Consider the following 22,797-nt stretch of genomic DNA (forward strand, 5'->3'; position numbering starts at 1 on the left):
ACTAGATGAGAAGTTGATCCAATCAAATCCATTGATCCACTCATTCAATCGGAACTTGTCTAATTTTTCAATTGTCCCTTTCTTTTTTACAACTGTTGGTCCTAGTTTTTGAAACAAAATGTGTGTGTGTGTGAATGTGCGTATACACAACTCTTTTTACAACATTTTCAAAATTGTGTATATAAATTTTTTTAACAAGATTTGAACATCTAAACTGCATAAGTATGCATAAGACTTTACCACTTGTTCAATTTTTATTTGATAACGAAATATTTTATTAAATAAACTTGTTTACTTTTTTTATTATATAATTAATCTTTTTAATTTTCATATTAAAAATTTATCATCATGTGACAATATTTGAGCAGTTAGAAAATTATTTTGTTTCAAAAAATAGAATAACAAAAAATGATGTCATATCCTAAAAAATAAGTGACAACGATTTATTTTATATTTGACTGTATAATTTATTTGTGTAAAGGTATGATAAAATGAAAATCAAGTCTTCTATTATTATTTATATGTTCTTTATATATTTTCTAAGTACAATAATTATTATCCAAAAACACTTTAATGGATAGTTTACATATACTAAAATTACCATTTTATTATATTTACAAATATTATTTTAGCGACTAATCAATCAAACGTGACCCACTGGTAGAACCAGTGACCAATTAATCTGATCGCTCCATGAGTTTAGGTGTGAGGTCAGATTTATTAACTATGTACACAACATGATGCCTACAACACTGGATCTCAACGGGTGTCCTCAGCAGTGACATTGGGCACTGGTACAACAAATTTCAGCAAGCTGTGATTCCGGCCGTAAAACACATATATCAAAACTCCCAGTAGTAGCCACAAACAAACGCGCATCCAGGTTCCAGCTCTGGGCATACAGATGATCGAGCTATTAAAAAAAAGTATAAACATAATGTTGAAAGTAACATCATCAGATGATAGATTCTTACCCGAGGTTAATCAATAAGTAGGTGTTTACGAGGATGCAGGCAACTGGTAGATAAGGAACGAATGGACAGATGAAACCTTGTTCAGTTAAAAGGACAGATCGTATTAACTGCTGCTTTAATAATTAACAAGGAACCAAATAAGAAAAATAAAAAAGAAGACAGTAGTACAAAATAAACGAGAAAATGTAAATGTGCAAAATCAAATGCCAATTTGGATCATGTATGAAAGAGACAGCGAGCTAGCTCGTGACTTCCGTAGACAAAGACAACAGAAAAAAGTATAACCTAGGAACCAACAAAATAAGCAGCATGCAACAAGTATGGTGTAGAACTCAAAATACTAAAATAAAAAATTCCCTATAATATGCAGCACGATTTAGTTGAAAACCTTCATCCTCAAGCCAGTAATGTACTTAAATATGTTCTTTGTGCACATGGTATATCAGTTGTGTTATAGGTCCAAGAGTGAACCAATCACCAAACAAATTGGAATATGAAATTTAGATGAGGATCTGATTTGCCATTCAACCATAGCAGCAATGAAGAACATTTGTTGAGGTAACCAGAAAGACGAATGTACTAGTTACATTGTAATACCAAAAGCCTTTAAAAAAAATGCAGCTTTTAGATATGATAGTTATCATAAACTAAGAAGAAAGACATTAAATCAAGTGATGACTGATGGACTAATTAGATTGGACTAGATATATCTTTTTAAGTTTGCAAACTAGTTTCAGAGAATGACTTGCTTAGTGAATTAATGTGCCTATGTAGATTGTCTTCCAAACACACGGAGATTCCGTCCTTCAAGAATAACTGCCCCGTCAAGCCATTTTCCATTCCTACATCTCATGTTAAAATGACGTCACCGAAGACATTGAGCTCACTCTATGTCCCAATCACAGTTACCGATTGCTTGTCCTAGTTAACATGACTAAGCAATGGGGCAATACAAAACAGTGTTACTTGAGGCAAAGAGCTACACTTAGGGGAAAACTGTGGGGGTGTGTGTGTGTGTGTGTGTGTATGCATGCATGTGTGCGTGAGTGAATGTGTGTGTGTGTGTGTGTGAGAGAGAGAGAGAGAACTTCAGAAGTCAACATCAATGTGTGAGAGATGTAATAGGTTTTTGAGATGAAGGCCTCTGTTTCACCCTAACATAATATAGCGTCTAATAGACCACTATGAAATTGTCTATTAGTATATATCATTAAAAGAGACTGAGAGGAGAATGTATTTGGCTTATTTGGACGATTAAAACCCAGAACTGCCTCCACAGCAGATTACGTCCTACACATGTAAGCAGATGGCAAGAGCCCTTCTCAAATGCTGCTCATTTTCAAGTGATCTGCTAAACCATGAAATTGATTCTTGAACATGTAATTCTAAAACTCAACTAGAATTCTGTAAATGAATTTTATATGTACTGAAAATGTAATGTATTCGACAAACTTCAAACAGTTTCATGACAACAACATAATTTAACTCCGTATCAATTCCAATAGATTTTATATTCATAATATCACCTTACCTCCAGAATGCCCAAAAGTATGCCTTGTATCAGCTTGATCTGTAAATGTCAGCACAAACAAGCTGCCCGAGAGAAGAAACACGCCAACTCCACATAATATAAAACGAGGAACACTAGCAAAATTAACAAGTCAGAATGTGGAATATAGAGGAGATTCATTGTTAAAAAACAATTAACAAAGAGGAAGAGAGATGAAAGCAAGCAACACACACATGTGAGGCAAGAAGATAGATACAATGAAAAAGTTGAATGCTTCTACTCCCATCTAAAAAACAATTACAATACACAATTCATATATGAGAATCCGAAAACCTAGTTGTTAGATTAGGGACACAAAAGGGAAAAATATTTATCAGTATGTTCATGAGTTTCTTGTCCTTCATGAAACAGTACGCTTCATGCCAGCTGCACTCATAATTCACGAAGTACTTCATAGAAAGATTGCAGCCACAAAAGTTTGGCTTTGGCTTTTAATCTAGTTTTTGTTTGAAGACTTCAAGTTTACCAGACATCATTAGTTTCCAATTGCTCTATACCGTACTTCTTAAAAAAGCATCTGGTTATTATGATATTACAGAAAAACATCAATCCATTATATTTGTACTGAAAAACTTGTGTCTACCAATTTTGGATATTCCCTTATCAGAATTGTTGTAATTATATGCAACCCTTAGATTGAGAAATCCAAGAAACTATTTTCCTGCAGTATCATTATGTAAAAGAACATGATGAACACAACAGAGAAGGTAGGATATACATGGCACAAAATATATATAGTAGGCAGAAAATTGCACATCCTCTCTCTCTTGTAGCCTTTTCCTACTCATATTAGGAAACAGATGTCACACTCAAGAGATATTTGGCACTACTACAAAAATAGTTACAACAGTAAGAACTATGCCATTAGATTGTCTACACTTCAAACTATAGCCATCAGATTACATAGACTGACTGCCATTTTAAGATGTCTTGTCAGACAGCTGTTTCTTCATGGTTTTGGATTCCATTTGTGTTCCCTCCTTTTGGCAGGCGGGGCTGCTATTTGTTTTCTTACCTATTGTTTTGTGCTCGTCTTCAAACTGCTAGCTAAGTTTTCAGATCAAAATGGTAAAAGTTCATTTGAAATTACGTTTGTGTAGAAAATGAACCCAAAATGTTACATCTCCTATTTTTCTTAAAGATCTTTTTGTGTGATGAAATGGACCTCTTTTTTTCTTCTGATAACCCCTCGTCCATTTTTCGTGAAATACATTTGAAGTAATTCTTTCTGACATTGCTTTTGTTCTCTATTACAATAATGCTGCAAGTAAAAAGCTACATGAGGATAAAAATATCTTATTTCTTTAACTCTGGAAAGCTAGTTTTTGAGAGTAGCATGCTTCCTAGCTTCACATAATGCTGCTCTTTAAATTTCATGCAGAGTTCAAGTCCTGAATTTTTCTTTCTTCTTTCCTATTCTCCTTATGCTTCTTCTTTTTGGTGAAGATTAGCCCCTTTATCAAACTTAGCTTATGAACTAGCTAGAATAGTCATGCGCATAAAACTAATACTGATGAAACCTGCCTATTATAATGATAAGGACTTTTCCCTCATCCAGCAATTGGAAAAAGAGATGCACATCATATTGCTCAAAGGACCAGGTTGATTTTATCTAAACTTTGGTAATTGAAGGGCCAACCCAAGATCATTATTTTGGAAGACTAAAACATCACAAGCTCTACAGTTGAACCTGATGCTAATTAAGCTGAGGGAGCCTGGGCATGACTTCAAAATTTATACCTTTTGCAAACACAGTACACATATATACTATGTCATAACTAGTTATATCTGCCCATCCTTATTGTGACTGTCGGCGAACTTTTATTGCACTTAGACTAGTTGTTTCAGTGAAAACTCCCGAGGTGGCTACCTCCTATTTTTACAAAGAGAATGAAAACTGATGGCCAAAGCTCATTTTGTTCCCCAAACTTTAGCACTAGAAAGAAACCAACATAATTTTTTCATCCATTCCATGTACCTTTAGCAACATCAGATTAAGCTGCCAATTTATAGAACAAATGTTTAAGATCTTCCAAATGCTATATAGTTGAGATAGCATACTGGCAGTTTAGGAAACAGATTTACGGGCATATATAAGGGAAAACAATCTCAAACATGGTTATTAACATCAATGAGGCCAAGCAATAGTGTGGAAACATTGCCAGGGGAGGCAAAACCACAACTAATTTGCTTTACCATATTTCAAGTCATATCAGAAAGACTTAAAAGGAGAAGAAGAGAAGAAAAAGATGTAAAAGGGGGACCGCCGGAACCTCAAAAGCAGAAGAAGAAATGCCAAAATTTTTAACAGAGATAGAAAGAATGCCGAACAATATACCTGGGAAGGCCTTTAGCTGAAGCAGCAGATGACAGTACAAAAACCCCTATACATATTATGGTGATGCTCCAGGTAACAATTTTCCGTCTTCTTTTTTCCTTTGAGGCACCTGAGCAATTAGCATAGATTAAGTAAACAATAACAAAATAAAATGCAATAGGCATAGCTTTAAGTATCAAATGCAACTAATTCTGTTAAAATCACCCGCAAGATAACTTGTAGAAGCAGAAAATTGACCCAAAATAATGTATAATTTTCCTCTACTGTAAAAGCAATCAGCTTTGAACAGGTGTTACACTTGCCAAACAGGTTTGAAATTGAACAAAAAAGAAATCAATTTAGATACACCAAGACAGACTTAAAAAGACAATGTTTGTCTCTCCTCATATGCATTTCCTTGTTTCTTTTTTTTTTTTTTTAAAAAGTCAAAATCAAGGCAAAAGGAAAACAGAATTGAGTCTATGACATAGCATCAGACCATTTACTAGAAACTAAAATTTTATAGTGTAAATAACTTCTATCTTTACATGAAGATTTTGCTAAAATATCAATATAATAGTCTCAATGATATGCTTCTGTTGCAACATACAGAAGACTCTCAGGCATACAAGACTAGTTTTGTACATCAAAGATTTAATGTGTCTCAGTCTCAATGCTAGGATAAGGTATATGTCAAAGTAATGACTCTTGCATAAAAATTTGATACGAAGAATTTTCATATTAAAAAAGGTAATCTCTAAAGAATATGCCTAGGAGAAAAACATATCATTTTGGAAAAGAAAAACAATTAAGATCATTTCAAAATTTCAGCAGGCTATAAAAAGCAGAGATTACGGAAATGACAAAGAAAAGATTTGGGAAGTTTTGTAAGAGGGGAAAACAAAATTCACAAGCAAATGCTGTCTATAAGGACTTAGAATTTTATAGGAGTTGTTTGAGTATTAAACCCAGTATACAGGAACTGGTGGAAGTGTTTGTGTGCATTTTCTTTTCCACCCTGTCTAAAAGCCACTTGTGGAAGTTTAATGGTTCACCACTAGTGGGAGACTGTCAGGCATGGGTAGAAATTTGACAGACAGGCTAGCCTGGAAGTCCAGTTGCCAGTGACTATAGGAGCAGCTTTAGTGAACCAACCTGGCCACCATGAGTTTAAATAATGCTACCCTAGCTGGTTGAGTTTTTTCATATGCAAACATATATAAGCCTCTTGAAAGGGCGTACCATGAACAGTAGAAATTTCCCAAAAGAATCAGTTCCTTGCTCCCTCTTAGGCAAGTCCTTAGATTTCTTTCTTCTCTTCTCCTTTGTTTCTCTTCTTTTTACCTTCTCAATATTCTTCTTAGTCTCCTAACCAAAACTCTGAACTTATATACCCTAATAGTCTCCAGATCTCAAAGTAATCCGGAGAACTTCACGATATCAATTATTCTCACCAAAACGGATGAGACTTTGCATAGCTTTAGAATTTCTTATGAAAGTAAAAATTTTGGTCCTGAACAAGATCCCACGCAAAAAATGAACCATGTGCAAGCAGAAGCAAGATTTTATTTTTTTTTTAGTTATAAAGCTTCCAAAGGAAGCTCATGTAATTCAGAACCTATGACTAATCCTTGATACTCAGTTTTCATTCCTTCTCTCCAAAATGTTTGCTTTGCACATTCTATTCCACCAAAGTATCTTGAATGCAAGAGACCTGCATATATCTGTTATCCACATAATTACTGGTATGCTGAACAGCGCAGTGAACAGAACTTTCTGAATTAACAGTAATTTTCAAGTCAACATTGGCATCACCATGAACCATAAATTTGGGAATGAACAGGTATGCAAAATGAAAAGCAACTCAAATGAACATAATATCAAAGTGAAACTGCCTTCATGCTAGGATATAATATTTTCTCCTGGATCTTTGCCTTGGTACCACGTTAGAGGATTTGGAAGCAAAAATTAACTATTTCCCATGTGGTTGACCTACTTATAAATAAATGGTAGAACATAATTAATCCTATTCTCAGTGTTAAAGGCTACCTTATTCTCAGTGTTGAGAATAAGGTAGCCATTAGCATCACCAACTTGTTTGACACCACAGAACAAAACATATTAACAAGGAGAAACTTGAATTAAGACTTGTAGGTGAATGGTATACCTTATTGCAATACAATAAATAGCTTGCTAATGCTTTTCCTGATGGCCCTAGAAGAAGGTGCTGTGCTTAAGGCTGTATGAGGAATGGGATGATAGATGTATGCAACCACCAGTCTGGAGCAGTCAATTGCCTTGAAGACATTGCTGTAATTTAACAACTTATATGGAGCATTTTGGTTCAATGTAGATTAGATATTACTCATTCTTTGCATGCCTATCTCAAAAACATACCACCCCTCTCAGTTATGTCTTTCACTCCCTTCTATGTCACCCTATTTTGTCGCTTTAAATCTAGAATACCTTGTAATTTAAGAGGTGTAGCATTGAACCAAAATTTTATTCATTTCTCACTAGAGCTATATCTTCCACGTGGCCTGGAAAAGTCATGACTGCCATTGTACAAAATTTTAAAAAAAAAGGTATTAGAGAAAACCTACAGAATAGTCATTCTTAACCACTTAATCCAAGAATAGATGTTCTTTTCAGTGTGTCATCTCACCCATATGATTGGCAGAACTTCTTATTGTTTAGCATGGTTTATGCTACATTAATCAGCAAGACCAAATACTAAAAACAATACCAGATACACAAAAACTTACAGATGAGATAGCATACAAGACAAGAATTAGAAGACCAAGAAACAGCTGAATTGACCATTTACTCTTCCACAATGTACAAGAATAACAGTCACTATCTATTTTCACCATTCATGACTTAGCTTAAGATACATTTAATGGTCAATAATGCTCCAAAACATATCCAAGTAATTGATACATGGCCAAAGTGGCAGCTGCAAACTTCTAGTTTGGATACGAAAGGCCATGAAGAAAGACTGAATGACATTCTTTCTTTCAACCTCATTGAGTCTTGTCTTATAAAGGATAGCTACAACAATTTTCCACCTAAGAAACATATCGTTCTAGCCACCTACAAGGTCATTTTCTCAACCAGAATCTAATCATGCAGAGATTGGTAAGCAAGGAGTTAAAGAAAGAATAATTAGTATGATAATTAACTATACAATTCATGCAGTGCAGTTGAATAACTGAAGTCCTGGAGAACAAACATCAGCAACTAAATTTGACACTCCATCAAAAAAAATATTTTCCAACTAAAAAACTGGAGTTAAAAATCAAGAAATCTAATGATACCTTGGACATTATGATCCTCAAGCAAAGGATTCTTGTCTGAGTTCTCCCTGTCACAAAGAAAACTTTGGCCAAGAAAACTGCAATCATCAACAGGCCGGACAATAATTTCAGCATCAATCTCTTCAACAATGTGACCAAATTGAAAGGACACTGGATCAACTGATTGCTCAACTGATGTGGGAAGAGACACCCTAGGAGGTGGAATGTATCTGATTACCAAGATTGATATAGCCACAATGGTAAAAGCAAGCAATGTGCCAACACTAACCTGCTCAGAAGATGCATCATCACTTCATTACAGTTACTAGTTATTTTAAAAATTAAAATAAGGGGACAATCAGTTTCCTTATTTTATGTTACACATACAGGGAAAAGGTTTAATTTTTCCCAAAAAGAAAACACAGGAAAGTAGATAAGCTACATTTCCATACACCCAGTGTTGTCTTGCTCGCTGAGTCCCTCTCTCTCTGTCTCTCTCTCTCTACAAGATTTATATGCCTTGTCACAGCAACACTTGGTCCACCGATAAAGCTCCCTGCTACCATTGTCAACCATACTGACTCATTAATCCCTCCACTTTCAAGACCGATCATCAAGTAAATTCTCCCATACCACCATCCCTAAAACCTAAAATAGCAAGCAACCAAGCTAGAAACCACCACCATCAAAACTAATCTCACCTTCCCTTCCAGTTTCACTAAATACACCATAGAACAGGTGAAGTCTTGAAGAACTACAAATTGGGCAAAGAAGTGGGATACTAGCTATAAATTTAAGCCTCTTAACAATTGTATCTACTTATCGTGAAGAGATCTGATATTTAAAAATCCAGATGTGAAAATAAGAAACACTATAGCAGCATTGGCAGGCGGTGGGTCAACTGGTACTATGGTGCTTGATGAGTTTAACATGGAACAAGGCCAAGTAACAAAGCAAACACACACTATGCGTTATACATACATACATACATACATAAAGAGAGAGGGCGAAAATTGTGGCAGCTAGAGATAAGTCAACACAATAATTAAGAATTGTAGCTGATAGGTACATAGTGTACCCAATTAAATCACTCAAAAGTGTGAGCCTACATCTCTAAACATGCAGAAGAAAAGTTACAATTTCAACTATAGTTTCTCCTTTCCAAATGCTTTCTGAAAATGTCAAACCCTTTTTCTTTTCATCTGTTTCCAAAATTTGGAAACATGAAAAGCAAAAAAAATAGTTGTTGCCTCTAGCAGCCTGAGATCTTAGCTTACAATGTCCTAACTTACCATCCCTGCCAACTGTGACACATCCATAAGGAAGGCGAGAATTGCAATAAAGAGACCTGTAACAATTGTGCTCTTGACTGGAACTCGTGTGTGCTTATTGATGTCTGAGAAGAAAGAAGGAAGCAATCCATCCCTTGCCATAGCCATCAATATTCGAGGCTGTGAAAAGAGCAACAAGTTCCAAACAGAAATCAGTCATAAAAGAAGTGCATGTGCACAGAGGACCAATGCATCAAAACAAACGAATAACCACCAAACATCTCAAAAAGATGATGCTGTGAGACACAGAACAGAAAAAGAGGAGCACAAGCAATCACTGACGATATTTGGAAGCACATCAAATTAGAGGAGATAGAAAAGGTTAGTGCAGTGCTTCTCAAGCATCTCATGAGATCTTGTTGACGAGAGCTGCATCGTGCATAAAGTGTTCATAAATGCTAAAGCATGCCAAACAGATTGAGCAAGGTAAAACCCAAAAATAAAGGCACCATGATTACCATCAATTTAAAGGCACATCAAATTGAAGTAGATGGGATAGCAAAAAAATCAAAAATCAAAAATAAAAACCATGCTTATGTAGACTCTGACAACATCCTCATATTCTAGGGTCATTTTAGATAAGATAATGTCCTAAGTGTTTCCCTTTATCCCTACAAATGAGAAGAAGCAGACCATGATGAGTAATTCTACAGAAAAGACAAAATTACAGTGCCCTGAAATAACTCTAGAAATTTGCTGCTGCCCCAACTGCACTGCATTAGAATTTCTCTAGCACCAATACTGCCTGGGTTGGAGGACAACCCTCCTCAAGTTTTAAAACAGTTTTCTACCATTAAAGGATGCTGTGAAAAGCATTCACATGCAATCTTCTTCACAGTTATATATCATGAGAAACAGAATCTTCATAAACTTCCAGATGCTTAACATTTTGCATCTCACAAGCACCCTAAAGCTGATGGCTCAAAAACAGATTGGCAACAACACAAACGAGACTTTGGCAACATTTACTTTTAAACCAGAATCCTTTGCATCATCTATCCAAGCAAAGATCAGTTCTTCGACATAGTGAACTTGACTGAATATGTCCTTCCATTTTGGTTCCTCATATGACCTTGCAAAAAAAAATAGATCGCTTGCTAGTGTCTGAAAATACTTTTTCCCAGTCATTCATCAAAAATCAGATGTTGTGATGCAGACTTCCAAAGCTTCATTAGAGAATCTACTGGATGTAAAATCTTTAGTTCAAAAGCCCAATAGCCATTTGGGAGCTTCACTTTTGCTCAAATTAGGCCATAAGCTATGCATTTTATGTTTTCGTATTTACATTTTTTCAGTGAGGCAATAATTTCTTCCAAAAAAAAAAAAGAAAGAACAAAAGTCGCTAATTGTTCTTGTTCCTCTGCTATGGATCATCGTTTTATTTGTCTCTTGAAGGCTGCTTTTCATTCACTGCTTATGCTCTAGTTATATTTACTCTCTTCTTTGTCTACTGAAATTGGATATGTGTGCCCTAGAGTTTCTAATGGAAACAACTTAAATAGGGCCGTCTTTAAGACCAGTAAATTGAAGGTACTCCTATGTTTCCGTGCAACTTTCACATTCCTAGTAAACATCAATCTATGGATTCAAAGCAATAAAAAGAGAAATCAATGCCAACTGCATTTTACTGTTGCACATACGTATAATATACACAGCCTTCTTTCTGAGTTTCCAATTTCATTACTTATTCCTCATACACTTAGGTAGATGCAGTTGCTTGAACATGACATTTACAAAAGAAAGAAAGAAATTAACCTTTCCGCTACCTGGTTTTACTCATCTGAAATGCTTTTTCAAAATCTGATCCTACAGATCAACCAAAACAATATCTCACAGAGTTGATAGAAGAATGCATTACTAATGTTTACTGAAATCTTTGTTAGACTACGATTACTTATCCAATTCAACAGTCTTGTTTGTGCTTAACAATCTCAAATTTCAACACCTCAAGGGAAACCACATGTCTAGAAGATACTTTAGTTTTTTTTTAAATTAGCTTAGAGCTTCAAGGTCAACAGAAAAAAAAAATTGCACTCCAAAATAAAAATAAAAATTTAAAAAGAAAAAACAAAGAGTGCAAGAAAAAAGGTACTTCATGAACAAGTATAATCAGCAAGCCCAAGTATCAATAGATGGATTAATTCCACAATCAAACAGCAAAATATTGGGGTGAATGGCACGGCAAATTATGATAACTGCAATAAAGAAACATGTACACCTTAAATATTCAAATTGATCAAACAACACATAAACTTGAATTGTTGCAGTAGGAATTGGAGGACATGTTTCACTGGACTTCATATTGTAGTGTTTTATGATCTCACATACTTTGTTATAGCAAGTTAAAGTCAGATGAGACTTTAACAATGAGAATAGTTTTCAGAAGTGCAAGAATATTTAACGGTGAAACACATCTAGTGTAACACTTCCTCTTCATCTTCCCAAATTTCAGTAACATATTTTGACTTAATACGAACAGACACTTGAGTCATTTAACCGTGCAAACTACTTAAGCAATAAGCATATCCTGTTAGTGGCTTCAGACAGATTTTTATTTAAAAAAAATAAAATAAAATAAGTTCAACCACATTGGTAATATCACAAAAAGGTTGTTTGACCCAGGTTAGTAATGGTTAAACTAAATGAAACCAACAATCAACAAAGTTCACTTGGAAACTGAATGCAGTAATATCAAGAGATCTGCTATGCCTCAAGCCTATTTCAGAAGACTAGAATATTATTTCTCACATCCCCTCTTGCTTGAGTAACAATACGATTGGAGTACCAATATGATATTAAGAGTTTTTACCTTTATCATTATCCAAAACTGAGGAAGCTTTTGTTGTCAAGTGAGCATTACTTGCTATTTATGGCACACGCATTCTAATCAGCCAGATTGCTAGTCAAACAACTTGGGGAAAAGGTACCAACATCCTGCAACGATATACGTATTGCCTTTGGTCTCACTAATTGTATCTGAGGCATGAGTGGACATCCCAACATGGTTTTCTATCTTCTACATCAAGTCTTACAAGTATGAAATGATAAAAGAACCTTCATTTATAACAAAATAGAAAAACCAAGAAAACAAATAAGTTAAAAATTGGAATAGATAGGTCATCGTGCTTGTTTAGTTCCCTCTTTTATTTGTAATTGGGTAAAGCAAACAACATGGCAGACCATTATAAGAAGCACAAACTTTTTCAGAGCATATTTAGTAGCTTGATGTGTAGTTGACAGCTAAATGACATGACAATCAATCTTAAAGACAGTAAGGGAGGATTTAGTTGAAGAAATTGTCAAGAATGACAGGGGAAACATCATGCTTCAGGCAGAAAAGTTTTGAGTGCCTCAATGTCATAGCACACCTGTGGAAGTATTGAGCCCATCAAACTTGCACATAAAGCAGTTACGGTTCCAATGGTTATAATATATCTGCATGTAGAACAGAAAATAAGACATACATGAGTGGAATTGAACCACAAGGATTCTCTTCGTTTAAAAGAAACACAAAGAATAATACATATCATGCTTACGCAGCCCATTCCATTCCATAGCTAGCAAAAGCAGATGAAATTGGGGTGTCTGGATCTAAGGCGTAGTAAGGTATCAAACCCACAACAACAGCTGAAACAAGCATATACAACATCGCACAGATGGCCAACGAAATAGCTATACCAAGTGGCAGATCACGCTGAGGACTCTTTACCTGTAATCATGGTTGTGACCAAGTTTTTCCATACTCTGTTAATAATAGGAATTTGTGGATAAAAGCAACCAACAAAATAGATTGGAAAAAGACCTAGATCTGTTGGATTAAGATCATTCATTCCATCCCGAAAAGTATTACACTGCAGATTCAACAAGGTAATGGTACATTCATAATGGATATCCACTTCACTAGTAAAGAGTTTAACTAAATTATGATTTCAAAAGCCTACCCAAATTTTTCTTGCATGCTTTACGTCAGAAAGTATGAAACATTATCAAAAAAAAAAAATGAAAAGCTATATGTCAGATTTTGTCCAAATATGTAAGGTTTCAAACAAAATTTCATACAGATACAGAACTTTAAGATTTTAGATTTCTTTTATTTCATTTCAGAAATAACTATGGCACATTTTATCTTGGAATTTGGTTGTCTGCTGTTTTTAATATCTCTTAGTATTCTTAAGGTTCTCCATCTCTATTTTCGTATCCTCTCACCTTCAACTTCTTTCTTCACTGTTCTCTCTCCTCTACTTCCCACTTCTCATCTAAGAACACCCCCAACAACTCAAGACTAGAAGTAGCGAAATGAACCAAAGAAAGACTGATGAAAACTCATGATAACGTGGTTAGTGAGGAAAAGAAGACCATGTAGTGTCCCCAAAGAGGTTCAACAGCACTCACTCAAGTAGCAATAGGCTCACAGGACTAGGTTCAGTTGAAGGGATTTTAGATATTAATCAATTTTCTATTTTCATGTACCTCCTCTGCTGTGCTAGTGAGACAATCAAAGCCAACAAATGAGAAGAAAAGTTTGGCAGATCCAGCAAGTAAGCCATTGACTCCAAAAGGAAAGTACCTATTACATCAGAATGACACAACTCAGAAGCAGACAGCCTATGAGATCTTACCAAACAATGAGACAAAAACACTAACCCATTTGGAAGTTCATAACCCGGCCATCCACTTTTGTAACCCAGATATCCACCAGCTAAACAAATGAAAAGCATAGCACCAATATTTGTAGTTGTAATAATGCCTTGGAACAAGGAACTCTGCCAATGATTGTAATGAAATAAATGTACACCTCAAGTTTGACCAAAAAAGAAATAATCAGAATAAGAAAAATATATTCCACCTCCTTGATACCAGTGCATAAGAGGCCAGTTACAATGAAAACCAAGATTGCAGCACAAGGATCAACTAGAACACCAAAAATGGTTTGACGGGCTAGTAGTCCAGGCAGTTTGTCCTCACCTCCAAAGAATGACCCCTGGAAATTGTAACTTGTAAATCTCACATTAATTAAGCACTAAATCCCATGAAAATATTAAGGTGTGCATTCCCCACTTTTATAAATCTACTTTTGGTTGTGCCACAACCAGCAAAGCTAGTTTAGCTACAACTGTAGGTAAAAAGTAAAAGGAATTCACTAATGTACATCTGCAAGTGATGTGCAGCAAAAGTGTAAAGCTCAATAGTATTCAAGAAATAACCAGGGAAGAACAGAAACTAGTTCATCAGTAATAGATATCATAATGTAATGTTTCTCTCACTATTGATCCTGGCATTCCTTCTTTTTATGTTGCTTCCAATTTAATTTATTAAACTGGAAGAAGCTATGTCGAACTCTAAATGCACCTGTGCCAAAAGTCTTACACATCACATCTTGTCACATTTGCAAACTGCCATCAGAAACTCTATGCTCTAGACTCTAATGTTAATAATCTGACACTCTTTAACAATTCCAGCTGAAAACGGCATTGTTATGACAACAAATCGCCAGTCTGTCAATCAATTAGCTGAGAGTACAATTGACTACTCCCAAGGTAAAAGTACATGGGGTTCATCATGAAATACTACTAATGTTGTCGGCACACTATCATCTTCATCATTATGTGGCATTTCAGCAGTAAGCTCATTGATAACATCTTTAAAGAACAATAAACAAGGTGCTGTTGAGAAAAATGTTTCCCTGACATAAAGAGTTTACTAGTGTAATCAGTAACAGCAATATCTGTAACTCACAGTTTAGAAGACAAGCAAATTCAAGAACCTATGACTTTGATATACAAGCCTCTGCTGCATTAGGCTAAGCTGACTGATGAGCAACACTAAAGAAGGTCATCAGAGTAAATCAATTACTTTGCCACTCATAATCTGGTGTCTAGCACTATCACATTGTTGTAGTAATCAGGTTGATTTTGCACAAATCGTATTAGTAACATAATTTCCTATTAAAAGTTGCTATACTATTTAATCATCAGGACTCTTAATTACAAACCTATATCAGAAGTAATCAGCTTAATTTCTACTTTTTTCCCTTCTCCTCACAACTTTCATACTGCAGGATACCAGCTACTTCTTTAAGAATATTTCAGCATTAATAGGTTGACCTCCCATGGATGGACTCTCAAATCTGGAGGGAAGGGGGAAAACAGGAATTCTCACTTCAACAGTATCTGATTAATATGTCATTTCCAGAAATATGCTGACTAAAAAATTTTCAATTTAGACTCAGGCGCTATATGACTTCTATCCAATTGTTGACATGTTGCGTACTGCTTCATGACTAGTTGGCATCAGATAGGGAAAAGTTTAGCATCCTCTCCAAGACATGTTGATCAACTTTACTGTTATGGTTATCATGACAAAATGTGACAAATAAATGGTTAAACTAACTTCTTGCTTACGATGGGATAGATGGGAAAGGAAGACAGGCATTGCTCCGAAATTAGATAATATAAATATATAGAGTATCTACTAACCAAATTTGGAGACATGCCACGAGCCACAGCTGCACCACCAAGAGTAAATTCCAGTATAAGTGACCAACCAATCAACCACGCAACGCTGTGCACAACCGAAAGACTTCATATGACTAACTGAGCACATTACACAGACAATACTATAAAGGATCTGTAAACAAAAGCATATTACACCAAACCATTTCAGGTTCAGGAATTCTGAACTTGAATCTTCAACTAGGCAGCAAAGCAGTCTTTCTCCTAGGTTAGTTGGCATGGTTGGAGAAAAAATGGGCAGGAAGTTAAAAGCTTATGTTTTTAAGATCTATTCCAATTTTTCTGCTCAGGTTGTCACCAAATTGACTGGTTTTCTTTCCTAAATGAGTTTAATTTCTTGCTGCTTAAGATGGAATACCATCAACAATAGATGCAGCATTTATCAACCAGGCAGAGAGCCACATTTCTGGATGTATATGAATTTTGATACTAAGCAAGTCACGAGATTGGCTAGATTTAGTTTCCTGCTTTCAACTTCTTATGTTGTTCCACCAAACTTCAAGCGATTTTGCCCATGGCCTAGGAAATGGGAATCAAAGAACCCTATATATCCTCATTTGTACAATATTTCGAGTAAGGCATGCAACAATAAACTAAACTGCTTGTACAAAATAGACTAAGAAGTGGACATGGTTTTCCATAAAAGATATGCAGTGTAAGTACTCTCATTGAATCATCTTAAAAGTAATAAAAAAGAGTTAACACCACTCAAGATTTTATACCCCTCTCCAATACAAATATATGAATAATGATAGGCACTCCCAGCAGACGGGCAACGACATGCAAGCTCTGCATAACAAAATGCAGACAGCGCAGCTGCTGTTCCAGCTAATAGGAAAGAGAATGTTAGAGCAGGTCCTGTGTGCTCTCTGGCAACTGCTCCAACAAGAATATATACTCCAGCTCCAATGGTTGATCCAACTCCTGGGTGAAAGAAACTTGAACATAATAACTAATATGTTTTGTCATGAATTCTAATTAACATTCAACTGAAATGAAGCAATTTCAAACAAACTGCCAGAATTTACAATTGTTCCAACTATTAGCACTCCACAGGGACAAAATTGACTATTTATACCTTACTAGTCTGAAAAATATTAAATCCTCCATGTGCACTACACGGCATTTAAATCCTATTGCCATGTGATGCACTATTACCAAGAACCTATCACCAAATGATACTTGTACACACCATACCTTGTCCACTACTTACTAGAAAAGGTATGGTCCACTAACATCACTTAGTGATCATTGATTGGTTCTAGTACATTGCTTGACATGTCACGTGGTGCACATGAAGCATGCAATACCTTCTCCTTAGCAGTCCCCCCTTTAAGGAAAGGAATCATATTGTGCACTATCTAGAAATGCCACGTGGTACACTCGTACCAAAGATTCATCACTTGCACCAATCATCCATTACATGCTTATCATGGCGATCCACCCCATTACAACTTGTAAATGATTAGTGTTAGTACACCACGTGACATGTCAAATGATTAGTATTAGTACATCACGTGACATGTTACCTAACAATAAGCTCCTCACCATTTCTGATATGGGATAAAATACTTTTTACTATTTGTTATTCTCTTCTTTTAATATTGAGTTTTTTCAATAATTTAACTGTTAAGTTTATCATAACCAATAATAATTTGACCAGTCCGAAAATAAAGAGTGATCGGCTGTACATTTCTTGCTTTTAATTTGACCAGTATAAATTTTCTAACTTGATCAGCAAATGCTTTACAAACACCATAAGTATGTATCCAAAGTTGAGAGTAACGTGTACAAATGCTGCTACACGTGCACAGCAAAAAAGAAAAAAAAAACTCACGTATTTTCATCGTTAAAAAAAATGAAATAAATGAATGTACACAATTTTTGTGCTATTAACTATTATAAAAAAAAAAGAAAAAGAAAATCTTCTGACAATTTTGAAATATATTTATCATGAGAGCCTACGAAATTACGTACCAATAGCGACGAGGTCGAAAACAGAGAGCCGTTTGGCCAACTGAGAACGTTCACGTTTTGAGTCAGCAGAGTCAACTCGCTTCCTCCGAATTAAACATTCGAGTCCCCATGATCGTGACGGCGATGATGATGATGGTGGTGGCCGAGCAGATGATGAGCTATTGGCCACCCCGCCTCCGCTGCCACCGCTCCCGCCGCTCATTTTCTTGTCAAAGATTAAGTAGTATCTGCAATTTGATGGAATTTTATCTTTTTTGTTCTGATAATTTCCAATGCGTTGGATTTTCCCTTTTTAAGTGGCAGCATGCAAACCTGGTCTGACTCTAGATTAGCTGGAGAGCAGGGGCGGATTTAAGGTGGGGGCACTGGAGGCACGCGGCACTGGCTAGTGACCTCTAAATTCCTATAATACTTATATAATTTTAAATGTGTCTTCAAAATTTTTTTAAAAGGGATGTGAAAGAATTACATGATTTTTTAAGTTAGTTCATAAATTAAAATTTTAAAAAGATATGTGGGGCTCAAATTTCATTTGAAATAAGCTAAAAAAAGTCTTTTCATTTTAACTAGCAAGTACCAATCATATCATTCACTTTTTTTGGGCTACACTCCCTAATTTCCCTTTCCTCCTCTGGTCCCCCATTTTTCCCTACAACGGAGAGCCACTACCTTCCACAACCAAACAGCTAGCTACTCTTTCTCTTAATCAATTCATCCAATCATATCATTCATTAATTTAACTAGTTTAGTTTGTTTTTGAAATAAAATTATTATTACATTAATAATTTTGAATTTGTCTTTTTATGTTTTTCATGGAATATATGCATCATTTATACTTGTTGGTGAATTTTTTTTTTCTTAAAAAACTAAAAAAAGAGTAGGTAAAAAATTTTAGTGTTGCTTTTGCCCCCACTAAGAATTTTTTCTAGCTCCGCCCCTGCTGGAGAGGATAAAGATGGGTAGGAATTGTTGGGCGGGTTTATTTAGTTTGTACTCTGTCGTTTTGTATTGGACCACGGGCAGGAACGGCGCAACCGTTCCTAGCGGTTTTATGTATTTTGCACATCGCATAACTTTGTTTGCACACGGCGTAACTTTATTTGCATAACGTGTAACTTTAGAACAAATTTTTGTAGGCCTCACACACATTGTTAAAAACGAGGTACAAGAAATGATTTGAACCGTACAATTTTTTTAGGCCAAATCTTGGCCGTAAACAGCTCAGATGACCGCTCCTGCCTCTCATCCTTTTGCATTGGGTTGTAATTGTAGGTTATATGTGGAGTCCATAAAGTTGCTGCAAAGGGTCTTTAGTTTCTTATATAGTACTTTTGAACTCTTTAGAATTTGAAAAAGCACCCAGGACAAAAGCCTAACTAGAATTAACAGCACACCTAATATATATACAACATTATAAATAATTAAAATAGATTAATTCGGGGGGAAGGAGTATAAGTGAGAGGTCTCGAGTATGGGACCTTCCACTGACACTAAAAAAATGAATTAATTTTATGCCAATTTTTTTTACATGAATCAAATTGACATAAATTTTTCATAGAACTTTATAAGGGTGGTTATAAGTAGTCATAAATGGCAAAATGTGATTAGATTATAAGGGTAAAAATTAATTTTTTTTATAAGGGTGAAGTTGAAAGTTTAAAAACTAGCCAAAAATGGTTTATACCAACTATCACTTCTCTAACTTTATATATAGTATCAATATCTAACAATACTAAGAAGAGTTTTTAAGTGAACGGACCCATTGTATCTCAAAAAACTTTGTGGTAAAATTGTATTTTGTGGTATTTTTTAAATTTAGACATTCTTTGAGGTATTTTTAGAATTTCAAAACTTGTTATTTTTCCTCCCAAACCTCTTTATCTCTGCCACTATCCTCTTCCACCCACACCTCTCCCTCCCTTCCTTCCCCAACTCCTGCCAACCACCCTTGCTTCCCCCACTTCCTCTCCTCCCGTTTTTCTCTCTCTTGCCTCCTCTTCGGCCACATTCCATTTCTCCATCTTCCCCACTTTTCATTCTCTCTTCCCTCTTCTTTCCCACTCTCGCCTTCCCCTCCTGCCACCATCCTTTTTCCTCTCTTCTCCCACCCTTTATCCTCCTCCCCTCCACCCCTCTATTTATTCCAGCCACCCTATTCCTTCCTTCTCGAAATCTAGTTGCACGATTAAATCTAAAAGGAAAAAGGTGGGGCAGCGGTGGGAAACAAAGGGACAAGAGGGAAAAAAGTGAGGGAAAAGAGGAAAAGAATGGTAGCGAGGAGAGGGAGAAAATGGAAGTGGTGGGAAGAAGAAGGGAAAAAAAAAAGAGAAAAGAGGAGAGGAGAGTAAATTGAAAGGGAGATGGTAGCGGCAATGGTGGCATAGGGAGGTGGGTAGTGATGGAGGAAGAGAGGGTAGTAAAATTTTTATTATTTTTATTTATAATTTTTTTTGGTTGATGTATATTTGAGGTGTTTTTAGAGTGAATAACTAATAAAAGAAAAATAGTCTAATCCAAATAGAACCTCAAATTTTTAAGTGTATAAACAATTATATTTATTTGAACTATGCAAATCATTTTGAACACAATGTAACTTTAGACTTCTTTTCCAATCTCAATTCTCACACATGGCATTGACAACAATCTATATTTGAGCTTTATAGTTTTTAAATTTTAAAATTTGAGCAATCATAGTCAAAAACCTTGTATAAGAGTTGCTTTAAACAAATGTTCCTACCTCCTATTTCTCTTGACTTCTTTGTGGATGCTGCATCGACGTGCTTGTTCAAATCAAGACAATAGTTATGGGCTCAATTTGAACAATATCATTGAGTAATGGATTAATAACATTTACTCGGAGAGGCAAAACCAACTGCTCCTTAGGCTGCTGGTCACAACAAAGATATTTTGGTGTCTTTATGGGGTGGGAAGTTAAGGTTTTGACCCTTGACTCCCATCACTTACCACTAATATATGGCTTCTCTAGATTAGAATGGGTGTGTGGTGTACTGTTCCAGTTCGATAGTTATTCAGTCCCCATCAATTCCCTCTAACCCAACTTGGAGAGGCGGATTATTTACATATTTTAAATTGTGTGTGTGTGTATTAAAGTTTTTAAGGAGAAAATACAATTTAATTTCATATAGGCTATTAACTTATTAACATAAGCTTTTGGAACTTGAAAATGATGGCCTATCTCTCCTTCCCCCGTCATCTCTGTAACAGCCCCACTTTCCCCTAAGGCGAACCAAAGGGGTTAGCGGACTGCCTGCCCAACTCTCGCCAGAACTACGGATTAGTTCACGTCGATCTAATACGTTCCGAAATATACCCACGCGCGTAAACAAATCAAAATCACAAATAATAAAAAAAATGAAAATCGAAGCCGATGATGAACAGTACCGGCCACGTCAGAATCCAGATACTAGGCCGAGAGTAGCCAAAATTTTGCTTTTGCCGTTTGAAATACGAGTTGATCCGAAATTCAACCAAATATCAACCAAACATACACACATCGAAAAGTAACATTTTCAAGCCAAAGCGGCATATCAAAAATCATTCATTACGAATATACATGTTTGGTTTGCCAATCAAAAGAAAGTGAACCCTATACACATTAGGGTTTCATTCGAAGAGCTATTCAAAAGATACATTTACATGAGCTCAACTTGCTAGTACAACCCTTCCAAAAGTGATCATTTTCCTGTAAGGAAAACAAATGGAACGGAATGAGTTTAAGCCCAATGAGTTACTACCACATAAGCAACAAAGATCACATAAGTATAATCTTTCATTTCAAATACACAATTAAGAAGTAAAACAAGTCGGTAAAAGGATACGGACGGCTCTCAAGAGCCCATTTCCACGCTTACATTCTTGATCCAATCTCATTGACTCTCCGTCAACGTTTATGAGTACCAACCGTAGACCTCACTTCACTCCATTCCTTCCACCAAACATACCCCAACCGGGCCCGCACTCCAATCAGTCATTTTGGTAATACTTGAGTATACCGGAACCAAGAGTCTCATTACTACAAGATTCCCCAGTACAGTCCCCGTGGCACGTCAATATTCACGACCAAGCCCTCGCCGGCTCGATCCAATTGACTACCTACGGGGTTGAGCTCAGTAATACAGTAAGGCCGTTAGATACTCGTCCAAACGACACCAAATCAGTTTTTCATGAAGTGAATTCAATATCTCATATAGCAAGTGCAGTATATCAGTGAAGCGGTAAACAGTCATTAACGGTATCACAAGGGGTGAGGGCGGTCAAGTACACCCTCACCTCAATCAATTCCAATAGCCAAATAAGCCTTCAAGGCATCAAAATCACATATAGCAAAGCCACATTGTAACATTCAAGTGAGTAGTATACTCACCAATCAATTAAGTGCTATTTCATGCACTTCCGTCAGGAGAATGTCGTGAACCACCGTCACGCCCTAGAACACGTAAGCAAGTACAATGAGACTCGATAACGAGTCATAAAGCAATGCCAATCACAACCCCAATAGGGTTTTACAAACATATACAAGCATTATAGCAAACCAGAAAATCAGGAAATGTAACTCATTTGACCCAACAACAAAACAGTTTTGGCCTCCTAATGCGGTAATGGCACAAAATGCGCTACGCTTATCGGATGAGGGTGTAAAACGCACCATCTCGAAGCTAAAAGACAGGGCTACAATAATGTAGAAGGCCACTCAGTCCAAATCCTAGCACAACTAGGTCAAAAATGCAGAATACCAAACCAAAACCGTAATTGCAGGTTTACAAATCACACTATGCTGTAATTCGTACAACTCAGTCTAT

General features: G+C 36.0%; 1 protein-coding gene across 2 annotated transcripts; it reads right to left on the bottom strand.

The window, feature by feature from the left end:
• Positions 1-587: 587 nt before the first annotated feature.
• LOC113693812 (cationic amino acid transporter 4, vacuolar-like) lies at positions 588-18,365 on the bottom strand. 2 transcript variants are annotated; one of them, XR_011816197.1, is made up of 14 exons: positions 17,978-18,365; positions 16,723-16,924; positions 15,965-16,049; positions 14,335-14,469; positions 14,133-14,251; positions 13,959-14,055; positions 13,025-13,197; positions 12,857-12,923; positions 9,450-9,608; positions 8,179-8,446; positions 4,883-4,991; positions 2,506-2,618; positions 975-1,084; positions 588-892 (listed from the first exon to the last, which is right to left on the bottom strand). XR_011816197.1 is itself a non-coding variant. In XM_027212517.2 (14 exons), the coding sequence occupies exons 1-14, from the start codon at positions 18,177-18,179 to the stop codon at positions 760-762; spliced, it is 1,938 nt and encodes a 645-aa protein (XP_027068318.1). In that variant the 5' UTR covers positions 18,180-18,364; the 3' UTR covers positions 588-759. The 2 variants fall into 2 exon arrangements, 1 of the variants encoding a protein (XP_027068318.1); XM_027212517.2 differs by having other exon boundaries at positions 975-1,050; positions 17,978-18,364.
• Positions 18,366-22,797: the final 4,432 nt, after the last annotated feature.

Source organism: Coffea arabica, chromosome 6c, assembly GCF_036785885.1.
Source record: "Coffea arabica cultivar ET-39 chromosome 6c, Coffea Arabica ET-39 HiFi, whole genome shotgun sequence".
Taxonomy (NCBI): domain Eukaryota; kingdom Viridiplantae; phylum Streptophyta; class Magnoliopsida; order Gentianales; family Rubiaceae; genus Coffea; species Coffea arabica.